The 16512-nt window shown below is 39.9% G+C and overlaps 1 protein-coding gene across 1 annotated transcript in view; it reads right to left on the bottom strand.

Annotated features, from left to right (window-relative positions):
* Positions 1 to 220: 220 nt before the first annotated feature.
* Positions 221 to 16512, bottom strand: part of LOC119420076 (dual specificity protein phosphatase 19-like) — a 42788-nt gene continuing 26496 nt past the window's right edge. Inside the window, exons 3-4 of the mRNA XM_037687451.1 lie at positions 13622 to 13774; positions 221 to 403 (exon numbers count right to left, since the gene is read on the bottom strand). Coding sequence (XP_037543379.1) covers positions 221 to 403; positions 13622 to 13774 — 336 coding nt within the window. The remainder of the gene's footprint in view (positions 404 to 13621; positions 13775 to 16512) is intronic.

The raw sequence follows: 16512 nt of genomic DNA, 5'->3' as shown, positions 1-16512 counted from the left end.
TACAACAAGCAACGTCCAAAAAAACATAATGACCAAAAGGAAAAATAAGCCTGATCTAAAACACAAATAATAATTAAAACTCACAGATCCTAACAAGCTTAGCTTCACCTACAGGGACAATTATTTTTATTTAATTTTATTACTTTAATTTATCACAAAACAAACTAGACTCTTACCAAAGTTTGGGTTTCCTTTGGTGTTGTTTTAAACTTCAGTCTCTTTAAGGTTTGTAGTGCTGTAACTGCTCATAGAAGCCGGGGTTCGGGCGAATCGATGGTCTTGCCAGCTTCACCTGACTGTACGCATCATCAAATGTAAGCCCCTCCCTCAACATCAGGTAGCCAATCACAACCGAGGAGGAGCGTGACACACCAGCATTACAGTGGACCAGCACCACACCATCCTACAGGACATAAATAAACAATATTAATAAACCAGGGACAGAGAGAAGAAATATGCATCATTATACTTTGACTTCACTTTAAAGATTTAAAACTTAATTTAAATCTTAACTGAATCGCTTAAAATGTTTCTTTAATTAGGGAAACATGTTAAGGTGCTTCCTGATGGATTTCACTGTTCTATAGTTTTTACCTAATCATCCAACTACAACACTGAGTCCTTTAAAGTTTATATTTTTAATAACTTTTTAATTTAAAGAACAAACTTGTTCTTAATATCCTTCAAGAAATAATGAAAAGCTCTACCTAGTTACAATTAATTTTAATAAACAATTAAATAATAATAACTAAATGGCCAGCACCACAGCCAACTGACCTCAAAAACACAAATATACAAAATGTATATCAGTCAATTTACAGTCATCAAACTAAATTTTGGGTGTGGTAGTAGCTGAGCCTGATCCCCAACTTGCTCAGTGCTTAAAGAAAGTATTCACCCCTTTCAATGTTTTCTGCTTTTATTGCTGCCATAAATCAGTCATGATCAACATAATATGAACATTTTGTACAACAAAATATTCCAAGAAATAAATATCTTCAATGTCAAAATGAAATCAAATTTCCCACAGAGTAATAAATTAAATAAAAATCTGTAATGTAAAATAAGTGACTGTATAAGTATTCACCTTCTTCAAATTGTCTGTGACATGTATGTCCTACAAATACGCAGAGTGGGAAAAAAATTATTAGGATTTTCTTTTGAACTTGGTGCAGCCAAAGTGAAACAGGAAGTGACATCAAAGAGGAACTCTAAAAAGGAGAACTTCCTGATCTTTATTTATTGAAACAATGTTATTTGAACTCTTGACTCTTATTTTTGTAGAAGAAACATCAGATTGTTCTCTGCTCTCTGCCATTGTGGCAACACTCTGTTTACATGCAGGCGTTCCCTTTTGACATCACTTCTCTTACTGTGCATGAGAATATCTCAACAACTGTTCATCTCAGAGGCATGAATTTTTTATTTATTTATTTAAAAAAAGGCATTCATTATTATCACAAAAAAATGTTGCAGGCATTTTAAAGTGATCGTCCTAATTCTGTTCAGAGAAAAGATCACTGAAAAGTATTTATTGGGGCGGCTGTGGACGAGTGTTTAGAGCGTTCATCCTACAATGGGAGAGTTTGGATTTTAATTCCACCACAATGGAGTCACATGTGGAAGTGTCCCTTAACAAGATACTGAACCCCTCATTGCTCTTGATGTGTGTCCTACTGGTGTATAAACATTATGTGAATCACTGACATCTTTATAGAATGATTTACTGTACTCAGGTTGATGTTGTAGAGATGTAGTGGAGCACTGTATGAATGTGGATGTGGGTAAAGATTGGGTACAGATTGTGTAAGTATCCTGGATGGAATGAAAGACAGCCCTTTTACAAGTCGGGATGGGTAAAAAAGGGATTTCCAAGGTCCTAAACATCTCTGGGAGTTAAAGTTCAATGTTTTCTTCAAAAGTATATTTCTCTTTGCCATTTTCCCATAAAGTTTAAATTAGTGAAGAGCTAAGGCAACAGTTGTTGTATGCTCTGTCTCTCCATTTCACCCGTTGAAGCTTGTAACTCCTTCAGAGTGGGTTCAGGTGGTGGTCTTCCACACTATTCTCCTTTTTGCAGTGTAACTCAGTTTGTGAGGACAGCCTCAAAAACTGAGTTACAGAACTCCTCCTCAAATATATAATACGTACAAGGGGGTGAATACATTTTACAGGCCCTGTGGTATGAACAGATTGTGCAGGATATTTGTTTAAAATGTTGCCATTCACTATATGGCGTTTAAACTATTTCTTGGCTAAATGAACCACTGGATGGATTAAATTAAAACTTATAGATTAATTCACATGTACATTTACAACTGATCAATTTTCTTAAGTCAGACCCTTTCAACAAGGCCACCAGAGTCAATTGACCTTAGAAAATAGAAAAAGTGACAATGATTAAGATCACTTTACATATAACTTGCCAAAGTTTGGTGTAGCTGAACCAGACATGGCACATATTCTAAACACTAATGGATCATGTAAGATCATGAGGCATTGCAATATTGGGTGGGATTGCTCATAACATTATTTTTAAGGTTTGAAAAGAATGACTACATTGTCCTCAATTCGCCACACAAGATGATGTGAACTCCCACCATTACAATCCCAAGAGCTCTTAAGGGGTAATCACTTTTATGGATTACAATGGTTGTGTTTTTCACAGTCGGCCAAAAAACATTAAACAAACAAACCAAATACAAAACTTCCAAATAACAATCCATCGTTAGGCTGATGGTCCTCCTTCATCATGTGAGCAGCTGGTTTTGGTTGTCAGCACCAACTGGTTGATCCACTACGAGAAGGTGCTATTTATAAGACTGAGCTGAATACAGCACCTCAGACTGAAGAAGTCTTTCGGATGAAAGACGAAACATTGCTACTTTTTTGTTTTGTTTTGTTTTTTGAATGTCCAGAGGTCCAGACTTAACTTTTTTAGATTTTTCTACCTGGATTATTGAGCATGCATCAGGATATTCCAAATATCGTATTTTTTGGTCTATAAGTTGCGTTTTTTGCATAATTTGCATGCTCTGTGACTTATAGGCCGAAGTGACGTATTTATGAATTTTTCCCCATATTTCTAAACAAATTTTTGGCTGAGATATGACCGTTTTCATTCATTTTGACTGAATTTTTTTTTTTTAAGTACCATTTTCAGCCACTACATAGCAGCAGAGTAGTAGTAGCAGTAAGGCATGCCATTGTATTATGTAATAGGTAAACGTGGCTGTAATGACAAATTCAAAAAAGTTCAAGACAAAAATAACTAGACTTTATTATACTTTATACTCTTTTGTTGTTGTCTTTAACTTTCTTGATTTTGCCATACACTAGATGACTGAGAATCTTCACCAGCTATTAATGACACTATGGCTTGCCATAGTCCCCTCACCTTCATTCTGCTCGCTGCTTGGAGCAAGTAAAACCAGCTGCACCGCCGTGGCAAAATGCAGCTAATTTGACAATAAAATGCATTTATTAGTAAAAGTTCAACTGAGACACACCTTTGTTATAATTTAGAGCAAACAAATAATTGTTTTAAGTGCTTTTCTTGTTAAAATTTGATGAAACAAGCAACGTTCATCCTTCATTTTTTCCTCCTTCTGTGTGCTCCCAGAGCACCAAGGCAGTGAATACAGCTGATTTGACCGTTAAAGTCCTTTTATTAAGCAAACGTTAGACTGAGACACACCTTTACTATAATTTTGAGCAAACAAATAATTGTTTTTAGGTGCTTTTCTTGTTAAATTTCGAAGAAACAAGCAGCGGTGTAACAAACACGATGCGTCAGCGATGACGCATAATGCGACATATACAGCAAAGCGACATATTTATGAATTTTTCCACTTTTTTCGACATATTTTGACTGATGCGACTTATAAGGCAGTGCGAGGGGTACGGCGGAAAATACGGTACACAGTTGATGATTATTGAAGGCCAATGACGTCATGTCAGGGATTGGGCACAGGCGGGAGAGGGTATTCACAGGCAGGAATGTGTACTGAAATTGACTAAACACACTACCGCCTAACTATAAAATCCATCCATCCATCCATTATCTTTTACCTGCTTCTTCCTTTTCAGGTCACGGGGGTCACTGGTGCCCATATGCAGCAGTCGCTATGCGAGAGGTGAAGTACACCCTGGACAGGTCTTCAGTCCATCACAAGGACACATAGAGACAAACGAGACCAAAAAATCATTCACTCTCTCACTCACACCTAGAGACAATTTAGAGTTACCAATCAGCCTAACATGCATGTTTTTGGTTTGTGGGAGGAAACCAGAGTACTTGGAGAAAGCCCACACACACAAGGAGAGAACATGCAAACTCCACCCAGAATGGCTCCCTGGCCGGGATTTGATCCGGAAACATTCTCGTTGAGAGGTGGCAGCTCTACCAACTGGGCCACCATGCCGCCGCTATAAAATCCAAACAATCTAAAAAATCACAAATCTCTCAAATGTCATTACTCACTCCTGCTCTCACTTTGTTTCTATCACCACAGTTCAGTTTCAGTTTATTCAGTTTATTCACACACACACGAAAGAAACAAAATACATAATACATATCTGCAAAATAACTGCGTGAATCAGGTCTCCAAAAAGCTATTTAAAGCTTATAGACAGAGCCTGGGTACATATTGCATACAAATGATAACATATTAAAATAACAACACAATAAAACATCAGTCCTCATAAAAATTCCACATACAATACAGATTATGTTACCTCTGATCAATCAGTTACAGGTTGTACAAGTGATATCAAGTATATAAATGGAGCAATTTGGTCTTTAACTGTTTTTTCAAGGTGGAGATGAATGTCAACTCTTTCAAACTCTCATCAAGCTCATTCCAAATCTGTGGACCCCTCCCAGAAAAGGTTTGACCAGTTATTCTAAGTCTTCTATATTTAGTGTAGATAAGATGTTTTTTCCTGGTTTCATAAGTATGTTGTAGACCACTGATTGGAACAAGCTCTGTTAATCTTTTGTTAGTTTTATTTACAATTTGAAACATCAAACAGGCATTTTGATACACATTTAATTCTGTTAGCCGAAGAAGACCAAAATGATGGAATAGATGGGATGTGGGGGCAATATACTCGGACCATGACACGGCTCTTTTTATCTTTTGTTGAAGACTTTCAAGTTTCTTAAGATAACTAGGGTAAGTATTACACCATATAACATTACAGTATGTAAGGTGTGGCTCAATGAGAGTTTTATACATTGTTAAGAGTGTGGATAGAGGCAAATAATAATGTAATTAAAAAAAACAACATATTTGGACAACTTTGTTAGGAGACACTCGATATGCAATTTAAAATTTAAGGACTCGTCTATGTGGATCCCACCAAACCGCCTTCAACTTTGACAACTTTTTTCTTCTTCTTGTAGATTTTTTTGGCATTTGATAAATAACTTTGGGCCTCATTAGGAAAGGAGGTGGGTCTTGTTTGTTTGTTAGTGGGGTGGGGGGTGGGGTTTCTCCATGAGACTGCCCATTTTTGTAGCAGCCTCCAGCCTTTAACAATAGATTATGATGGTCTTGCATGACTGGATCCCTGGCGTGACATCACACCCCATATATGGAAGTAAAGGGGCTATTCTCAAAGCTGCAACGGAAACAGCTTGAAATCATCACAAAAATGATCTTTAAAACCAGTTTGTGCTACTTTTCAATGTTAGCCACAGAACATAGGTATTTATTTGTCATGTCTTACCATATTTCACTGGATATGTGTAATGAAAAAGCAGTGGGTGATGGACTTTAAATATTCCACAGGTCTTGTTGTGTTTGTTAAAACAATTGTCAATAAAAGAAATAACTTTTTACGATTTAACTATCGTTTACTTACACTAAGCTCTGCTAAGGTTGTGCCAGAAAACTCAGCCAGAGCTCTCATGAGAACAGACACAATGAAAGTTAGGAGAATAAACATGATTCTGTCTCATTAAAAATGAAAATGTTTTTAATGAATGACTCTTGTGTTTCCTGCAGTGACAGTTTTGGCAAAAGCCACAACTTGAAATGTCATTTTACTGGTTTTTGTCCTTTTTTTCCTCTGGTTTTCTAACGTCTGAATGAAGCATTTAGAGCAAGTTGAAACAATGAACGAGCAAAATGATTAATATTAATGTTGATGTAATTATTTTACTGCCTAGAGTGCCTGGCTGGGGTAGGTTTTAGAAATTCCAGCCACATCTATAGACAATGAGATGTTTGGCGTATCGACACGTTTGTCTTTTGTTCGGCCTCCCATCACAGAATAAAGTCTCATTTCAGGCGGAAATGGAGCGGAATAGAAACTCTGAGCACAGTTTTGATTTTCTGTGTCGATCGATACCCATTGAGGGACGTGAGATTTAAATCGGCTCTCAGGAATTGACATGTTATCACTGTTGTCTGTGCTTCCCTTTTAAAACATAAACCAATCAATCTGCTCCACTGGGGAAAATACAATTTAATCTAATGGATTGCACAGAAAAAAAATGAACATGAGCATGATTTCAGCCCATTCCAAAAACATAACAGGCCATGTTTTCCTTCTTTAGGTATAAATAAATCCAACGTAAAACTTGGACAGAAAGAAAATTGCCCGAGCCAGATAATCCATCACAGCAAACACAGATTTAATTTACTTTTGTCAGAGTTTCTTGTTTTTGCTGTTATTTCATTGCACTGCAGTTGAGTGTTTTCTTATCAGTGCTCATATCACATTACGCTGTGCTTACGGTCAATCTACTGACACACACACGCACACGCACACACACACAAACACGCACACACAGTTAGCCTTAAAAACAATTACATGAAAACATTTAAAGGTCTAGCGTTGTTCGAAGTAATGCTTATCGTCCGCTGCCTGTCAGGCCATTGTGTTAAACTAAAATCATCTTGTGATGAGAAACGATGGAGCTCTAGTTATTTTGTTTAAACCTCGAAAATGACGACATGTACAATCACAAGATTTCATGCTCAGAATATGTTGTAAAACACACACAGCTACTACAACCACACCAGATTTTAGCTTAACATCTGAAAATGGATTCTTTTTTTGTGTGCTTTTAAGGTCAGTTGGCTGTGGAGGCCATCTTGAACAGAATAATCATTTCAATTCAATTCAATTCAAAAATACTTTATTAATCCCAGAGGGAAATTATTTGTTGTTGTAACTCGTTATCCTCATTTCATTAAGAGATGTTATAGATACTGATGGCTGTAGACAGGAAGGATCTCTTGTAAAGGTCCAACCCACAGTGGATCCTAAGGTTGTTTTCACACCTGATAGTCCGGTAGACTCGGTTCGGTTGGGGACCAATATTCATGACATTTTGTTTACATTTGAGCTGGTGCGTTTGCATTCACACTGCACTGTGCAGTCGAGTCAACCTGTTCGAACCCATATTGTCCAAAAATAACCTAGAGACAGTAATACATGCATTCATTACATCTAGGCTTGATTACTGCAATTCGCTCTTGTTTGGTATCAGTCAGACCTCCATTGCACGACTACAACTGGTCCAGAATGCAGCAGCCCGATTTTTAACCAGTACAGGCAAAAGAGAGCACATTACACCAGTTTTGGCTTCACTGCACTGGTTACCAGTTCACTTTCGAATCCAGTTCAAAATACTCATGTATGTCTACAAATCACTGAACAGTTTCGCCCCCCAGGTCTCTCTGAACTGCTACAACCGTATGTCCCACCACGTTCCCTGAGGTCAGCGGACCAGTTGCTCCTCACAGTTCCAGGAACTCGTCTTAAGCGCAGAGGTGACAGGGCCTTCTCTGTAGCAGGGCCAAGACTCTGGAACGAGTTACCTCTGTTTGTCAAACAGGCCCCCTCCCTCTCGGTTTTCAAGTCCCATTTAAAAACTCACTACTATTCAGTAGCTTTCAACACCAGATGATCTGTGTTTTGAATCTGTATGCTCCACACAGGTTTGTCGTCATTATCTGCATCATTTTTATGTCTATATTCTGATTTACTTCATTTTGTATTTTGCTTGGTGTGTTGCCTGTTGTTCTGTCTGTACAGCACTTTGGTTGGCCTTGTCACTGTTTTAAGTGCTCTATAAATAAAATGGTATGGTAGGGTAATGGAACCAACCTGTTCCCCCACTCGCCTGTGGGGGCCTGCACCAAGAACTACTAAAAGAAACGACACAAAAACCTCTGAAGACACTTCTTCTTCTTCTTCTGGAAATAAAAACAAAAACTGAGTGGCATCAATCCAAAAAAGTTCAATCTGGTCCTCTGGACATTAAAAAAAAACAAAAAACAAAACAAAGCAAAAAAATATAGAAACGTTGCGTCTCTCATCCAAGAGACTTCCTCAGTCTGAGGTGCTGTATTCAGCTCAGTCTCTTAAATAACACCTTCTCAGAGTGGATCAATCAGTTTTGCTGCTGACAACCAAAACCAGCTGATCACATGCTCAAGAAGGACCATCAGCATAACAATGGATCATTAGCACACTGATGGCTGTTTACTGTTCACAGAGGGCTGAGTGATACTAGCAATCACAGCATTGTAAGAGGGGGACAGTTGAACCCGGAGGCCTCCACCCCTGTTTAACGATGGACGGTTTCTTTTCACAAAGATGGCCTCCTTTACTCCTCTCTCAAACCATCGTTCCTCTCTGTCCAGGATGTGAACATCTTCATCCTTGAAAGAGTGACCGCTGGCCTGGAGATGAGTGTAGACCGCAGAATCCTGGCCTGATGATGTTGATCTTCTGTGCTGGGCCATCCTTTTGGCCAGTGGCTGTTTAGTTTCCCCGATGTAAGACTGATCACAGCCCTCCTGACACTGAACAGCATACACAATATTACTCTGTTTGTGCCGGGGGACTGGATCTTTGGGATGAACCAGTCTTTGCCGTAATGTATTTTGGGGTTTAAAAGCCACTGGGACGTTATGTTTAGAAAATAAACGTCTCAGTTTCTCTGATACTCCCTCAACATATGGAATGACCACTGGTCTGGGTCTGGGTTCCTCCTTTTCACCTGATGGCTGACTGGAGTCCTGTTTGGGTTTCTTCTCTGCTTTCAGGAAGGCCCAGTTAGGATATCCACATTGCTCTAGAGCCTGTTTTGTGTAGGATTTCTCCTTCTGCCTGGCTCCCAAGTTAGTGGGGATGCTTGAGTGGCATCAAGTTTTAGCAGTTTTAGGAGTTATATTTTGTCATTTTTCAAAAATGGACTCAGCATGAGCAGAAGATGAGGCAGAAGACCCTGGAGAATATTGCTTTTCACACAAGGCAGCTGACGGCTCCATATAAGGTAAGAGAAATGCGTGTTTGTTTGCCCTGTGCTGTACTCCACTTCTTGCCTGTGGAGCGGGGCCCGGTCTGTTTACATTCACACTGTACTGGAAAAGCGCTGGAGTTCTCTTCTACCGGACCAAGACCTAGGTTTTAGCCCGGGCCAGAGTTCGCCTTTTTGTTCCGTGACAGAGTTCGATGGCGCGTTCACACTCAGTGATCTCAGTGGTCAGGCACTCGAGCACAGCTGGCAGGTAGATGAGAATGCATCCACAGAACATACTTTTCAACTCATTTGAGATTTTGTGCTGTAGTTGAGATATTATTGAGCTTTTGAGATGTTAATCAGCTGCTGTTGGTTGTAGAAAACTGCCTTGTTGCCATGGTTACGCATCATAACAAATGTCCAAAACTATAAAAGTTTCAGTAAAAATCCTTCCAGCTGCACAGCATCCGATACCAGAGGAAACAAACATCCAAAAAAATGTGATTTACATCCAGAAAAAGAGAAATTAAAGTTTCCAAAAGCAAAATCTCAGAATGAAAGTAACAAATTTAATTTGTAGCAATGCATCCACTATTTCCTGGAAGTTTCATTAAAATCCATCTATTGACTCATGTGATGAATAGTTAAAAGCAAAAATTTAAACAAAGTTTTTGCAGAGTCTGTTGGGGCTCAGTCTCTGCTGCCCCCACATCAAACTTCATGTCAACATCTGTACATTTGACTGAGCTGTATGGACATTCTTGTGTTCTTAAAAATCATACGGTTGTGGCAGCCATCTTTAATCATGTTGTCCAAAGGTTAATCAATTTTAGATGTACATCTAGTGATTATATTTCTAACAGTTTCACTGAAATCAATATTGAGGTTCATGAGATGGTTTGCTAACAGGTGGACCAATGCATGCACACATGGACACTTTCTGCAGCAGGCAGTAAAAATGAAACGTGTGCAACATCTTGACTTTGCACATGAACTGACTCAAGTGTTTAAGGGGTGATTAGAGCAGCCAGCTCACCTTTGTGCTGAGTTGCAGATAAGCTCCTGATGTAGATGTGTGTAATGTATCACAGTGAGGCAGCAGAATAGATTATGTGTGCACACTGACATGTTCAATTAATGCACACATTTGAAAAGAGGCATTTCCAGGCTGCACCAGCCTCCCAAGAGAAGGAGGATGAAGAGGTGTTCAAATCAATTTTGTGCATTTTACTTTTCGGCTAATTGTGAAACACTGGTGTGTATTTGTCCTGCATGTGTGTGTGTGTGTGTGTGTGGGGGGGGGTTCAGAATTTACAGCAGAAATTACTCAGGTGAATTATGCTGATTCTACATTTTACTTCAAGGTGGAGTATTTTGACTCTCAAATTGTGCTGCACTTTACTTAGACCTGTCTAAGGACACTGTGGATCATAACATCTTGTGTCAAAAGCTCTCAGAAATGGGTTTCTCAGAACACATCAGTCCACATTGCTCTAGAGCCTGTCTTGTGTGGGATTTCTCCTTCTGCCTGGCTCCCGAGCTAGTGGGGATGCTGTCTGCTCTGTGATACAGAGTCCTGATGACTCCTAACTTGTGCTCCAAAGGGTGATGGGAGTCAAACTGCAAATACTGGTCTGTGTGGGTGGGTTTGCGGTACACCTCAGTTTGCAAATGTCCTCTATCAGAGACTGAGACCTCACAGTCCAAGAAAGCCAACCTGCCATTTTTTTCATCTTCTCGTGTGAACTTGATGTATTTATCCACAGAGTTGATGTGGTCAGTAAAATGTTGGACTTCCTGAGATTTAATTTTAACCCAGGTGTCGTCAACATACCTGAACCAATGACTTGGTGGTGTCCCTGAAAAGGACGTCAAGGCTCTCTTTTCTACCTCCTCCATGTACAGGTTGGCAACAATAGGAGAAACTGGAGACCCCATAGCACACCCATGTTTCTGCCTATAATACTGCTCCCCATATGTGAAGTAGGTTGACTGCAGGCACAGTTTCAAGAGTTGACACAGTTGTTCTGTGGAAAGTGTGGTCCTGCTGCTCAGAGTGGTGTCTGATTTTAATTTTAAACTGACCACCTCTAGTGCATCATCAACAGGAATGCACGTAAAGAGTGATGTGACATCAAAAGAGACCATTGTTTCATCAGTCTCCATGATGACATCCCTCACCTTATCCACAAAGTCCATGGTGTTCTGTATGTGGTGTTCTGAGCTGCCAACTAAAGGGATGAGTACAGACGCCAGATATTTGGAACTTACAATGTTTCACCTGTGGTACACTGGTAGTGAAGCTTGTGACGACTCTTTACCTTGGCAGAGGATGAATCAGCTGCGGTCAAGAGGTCCCTGGCACGCTACCTTTCAGTGTCTCCTCAGGGCAGCTGCGACTCGGCAGAAGTCATGAGATGATCCGTTCCACAAAACAAACTTCCTCAGAAGTTATAGGGCATTCGCCGGGTGGACTCACATGAGCTGTGAGTCCGTCAGAGGTTCCACTCCGATGTGGAAGGCTCCATAATCCCAACTAGACTCGGAAGAACTCCCAACTAACTCCAGCACTTCAGAACTTTCTCCAGGCACTAGAACTACTGGAACTAGGAAGTGTCGACTTTTAAGGAGTTCTGCTTCCGGTCACTTTTAGGAAGTCCTGATTGGTTGAAAGAACCAACAGGGGTGTGGTTTTAGTGATGTCAGAGGGTCATTACAAGTCGAGAAAACATCAGAAATGTTTAGGAACGGTTAGTTACAGACGAGAAAATATTTTGGAGAAATGACAGACTTACATGTGCCAGTTTTCTTGTTTCTGTCTGAGAGGTTTAAAAACATGACAGTTCGTTCCAATAAACTTGTTTTTGACTGTCTCTGACTTTTGACTGACATCACTCCTTTCTCATTTCAGACAGAAGATCAAAAATGCACAATTACTTTGTAACATAGACATTTAACTTGATTTCTACTTTGAATGAGGATTAAAAATCATTAATACTGTTTCACAGTTGATTTAAAATGAGTGGTTCATTTCAACATTTAAAAATGGTATGAACTAAACACACTTTTGATTTTCAAGACATTGTAAAATAGTAATGATGATATAAAAAAGAGAGTGTTCTTTCAATTGATTAGTTCAGGATACAATTAGAAAGTCTCTGGATGAGCTAATTTGTATTTCTGGATTCAAATCAATGAAATAACAGTTCCTGTCCCATGAAGGTCTTCAGAGGCAGGTTTTGACCGGAGGCCGAGTTCACTACAGGTACAAAGTGTGAGAAAAAACACCACGGGGTACAAAGTGTGAGAAAAAATAGCGGCTTATACAAGGGCAATTACGGTATTTTATATTGCTTTATAATGTAGCTGTTTTGTTTCATTTTTTTAAATATCATTTCCATTTTTTTTATTTCTATAACTTCTTTTATGATTGTCTCTGTTGTCATCATTATTTGTTAAAAACAGGTCTATCTTATAAATGAGTCCTTGAGGCTCAATGAGACAAACCTGTATAAATAAAGGTTGAATGCATTTTCACTTAACATCTGTTTAATACTTATTCAGAAAATAATAATAGAAGATCTATTGATTTGCTCTAAACTAGAATGGAAGGCAGAAAAGTAGTTAATGTGATAGACAGACAAACGGGGTTATTCCCTATTCGACTATTCAGCACTTGTTCCATGTAGAGGATCAGTCTCAGCTACTGCTACACCCAATTTTGTTTCAATACTGTACCTGTAAAGCCAGCTGAGCTATAGCCAGTTTTTGTGTTTGATAAGGTCACTTAGCTATATGGAGGCCATCCTAAAAGGAGTTGAATCATCAGTTGTAGATGAATATTCACTAATTACTTTCTAGGAGTTTCAATCAAATATTTGCCTTCAGCAGTGAGCAATAAAGATGTTCAAGACTTTATGATCTCTGTGATGGATGTAACCTGTCCAGGGTGTACCTCGCTTTTCACACAATGACTGCTGGAGAAAGGTACTACAACTGGGTAAAGAAAATAAATGGATGGATGGATGGATGGATGGATGGATGGATGGATGGATGGATGGATGCATGGATGAATGGATGGATAGATGCATTGGATGAATGGATGGTTGGATGGTTGGATGGATGATGGATGGATGGAAGGATGGATTATATGATCTATTGGTATGCTCTAGCTGGAAAATAAGCTAAACTTTATTGACATACAACTGGATTTTATTTAAGTCCATCAAACTGAAATAAAACCTTGTTTTAATCTCATACATTTCTGCTTTGTTTAACTTAATACTTACTTCCATCACATATTGTCACTATGTACAGGTAGATTATATTACTGTGCTTGTTTGTGTGAAAATGTACCTGTTCCTGGGCTTGATCTATGAAGGAGCTGCATTCCTCTAAATACGATGTTATGTCTGTGTCTGGGAGGTCCAGGATTTGAAGCGTCTTATAGACCATCTGATCTGGGAACAGGTTACTGATTCCATAAGCCACATTTAGCACATGAGACACCTGAAAGGAAGGAACACAAAGATGAGACATGGAACTCCTTGAAGAAATGACCCCCCCCCCCCCCCCAAGCGATGAGTTGCTTCAAATGCTTTTTTTTTTGCTTTGCAAAGACAAAAAGGGATACTCTGTTAGCTATATTGATGACATGACACAGGCTGAATGCGGCAGAGAGAGGGCAGAGAGACAGAGTGGGGAAGAAAGAAGAGAGCTGACAGAGAAGATGGAGGAAAGATGAAGAGGAAATGGTGGTGGGTAAGCAGGGAAGAAGACAGATGGTTCCAATTCATTTTGCAGTGTCTGTCTACTCTCACTTAAATTTATCTCAGAGGGCAAAAACCTCCTGGTTTATGTCTCAGCATCAAACTAAAGGGCTTTTATTTTCTACATGTCAAGGGATATTTTACGTGCTACACTATACTTGCTATAGTATACACTATACAGTATAGACATCAAATCCCGTTTATAGCCAAAAACCAGCAGCAAACAATACCTGCTGCTTATCACTGCTCTTTTCTGGGACAGAAACACATCAAACAAAACTGCTTATTTTGACATCCAAAAAATTATTTTACTTTTACAAAAACAACACCAAATAATCCAATCTGTCTTCATCTGTTTCATAAGTAATTGCAGACAATGGCAACAACCACACCTGGTTTTTAGACCACAACCAATCGGTTACTTCTCTCATCTTGAGGAACACATTCATCCATTCATCCATCCATCCATTATCTTTACCCGTTTATTCCATTTTGGGTCACGGGGGTCGCTGGTGCCCATGTCCAGCAATCACTGTGCGAGGGGCGGGGTACACCCTGGACAGGTCGTAAGTCCATCACAGGGACACATAGAGACAAACGAGACAAACAACCATTCACTCTCTCACTCACACCTAGGGACAATTTAGAGTAACCAATCAGCCTAACATGCATGTTTTTGGTCTGTGGGAGGAAACCGGAGCACCCGGAGAAAACCCACGCATGCACGGAGAGAACATGCAAACTCCACCCAGAAGGCCCCTGGACCGGGGTTTGAACCAGGGACCTGTTCGCTGAGAGGCAGCAGCTCTACCAGTTGCGCCACCATGCTGCCCGGAACACATTTATGTTTTTATTATTATTATCGTTATTATTATTATCCATCCATCCATCTATCCATCCAGCCTTCCATTATCTTCTGCTTGTTCCGAAGTCGGATCTTGAGGGCAGCAGCTTGACCAGGGATGCCCAGGAATAAGCACTTTTTGTGGAAAACAGGGCCACTTTATCACTTACTGCCCTTGCCAGAATAATCACTGTGAAAAAAATCAAATCATGTTGCTGCTGATCTGTTTCATGTTGCTGCTGATCCGTTTCATGTTGATGTGTTTATGCGTGCTCATCTGCTCACATAGACTCATGCTCATGTTCGTGCTGCTGTTCGACGTAATGTTTTTATGCTATTAGTGCTTAGTGTATTTTTAGTTGATGTTTTTCTTAGTTCACATCTTAGATGTTATCATTGTTTTATTTTTTACATTTTATTGTTGGATGTAACTGGGACCATGTGTACATAATTTCGCTCCACCACATGTACCACGTGTGTTGCGAATGACAATAAAGAATTTCTCTCTCTCTCTGATTAAGGACTACAGCAGAATCGCTGCCCCTCCCATGTGACTCATGTCTACTCTGCGCACCTTCAACTGGACTCAGGAGGCCGAAGAAGCTTTTGGTAAGCTTAAACAACTTATTTAATCCACTCCATTGCTTTGTCATCCAGATCCAAACAGACAGTTCCCTGTAGAGGTGAATGGATCAGACACTGGCGTGGGAGCAGTACTTTCCCAAAGATCAGCTACGTATAATAAGGCACACCCTTGTGAATTTTTTTTTCGATGTCTGTCTCCTACTAAACAGAATTACGATGTAGGAAATTGTGAGCTCTTGGCCATCAAACTAGCCCTGGAAGAATGGTGACATTGGTTGAAGGATGCAGAGTTGTCTTTTCTCATTTGGACCGACCATAAAAATCTCACCTACCTATGTGATGCCAAACAATTAAACTTTAGACAAGCACGGTGGGCTCTCTTCTTTGCTCGCTTCAATTTTCTTTTGACTTTCAGACCCAGATCTAAGGATGTGAAGCCAGATGCGCTGTCTCACCAATTTTCTTCCCCTGATCATCCTGAACAATAGGAAAGCATCCTCGCTTTGTCCTGCGTGGTTGGAGCGCTCAGCTGGGCCATTGAGTCAGATATTTTGGAGATCCAAAAGACTGAACCTGACCCCAGACCTGGGTCTGTCGAGACACTGTTCATAGCCACAAGCATCAAGCCTAAGGTACTGGAGTGGTTACACACACAAATTGTCTGTTATCCTGGTGTGGCTTGAATGTTTTCCTTAGCCAAAAAACATTTCTGGTGGCCTTCGTTGAATCAGGACGTGAAGGATTTTGTGGCCACATGACCTACATGTGCAAGGAGTAAGAGTGGCAATCAACCTCCAGCAGGCCAATTGCAGCCACAACCCACCCCCAGCCGTTCATGGTCCCATATATCTTTAGATTTTGTTACTGTTCTTTCCCCTTCAGAAGGTCACACTGTTTTCTGTCTGTCATTGACAGATTTTCTAAAGCTGATAATTTTATTTTCCTAGCCAAGCTTCCTTCTGCTTTTGAGACGGCCCAGTTGTTGGTTCAACATGTGTTTAGAGCACATGGGATTCCTTTGGACGTAGTCTCAAATAGAGGACTGCAAT

The sequence above is a fragment of the Nematolebias whitei genome, chromosome 1 (genome assembly GCF_014905685.2).
Source record: "Nematolebias whitei isolate Nwh7 chromosome 1, NemWhi1, whole genome shotgun sequence".
NCBI classification, from domain to species: Eukaryota; Metazoa; Chordata; class Actinopteri; order Cyprinodontiformes; family Rivulidae; genus Nematolebias; species Nematolebias whitei.
The sequence above is the reverse complement of the archived record's forward strand: the minus strand, read 5'-3'. Positions and strand labels throughout refer to the sequence as shown.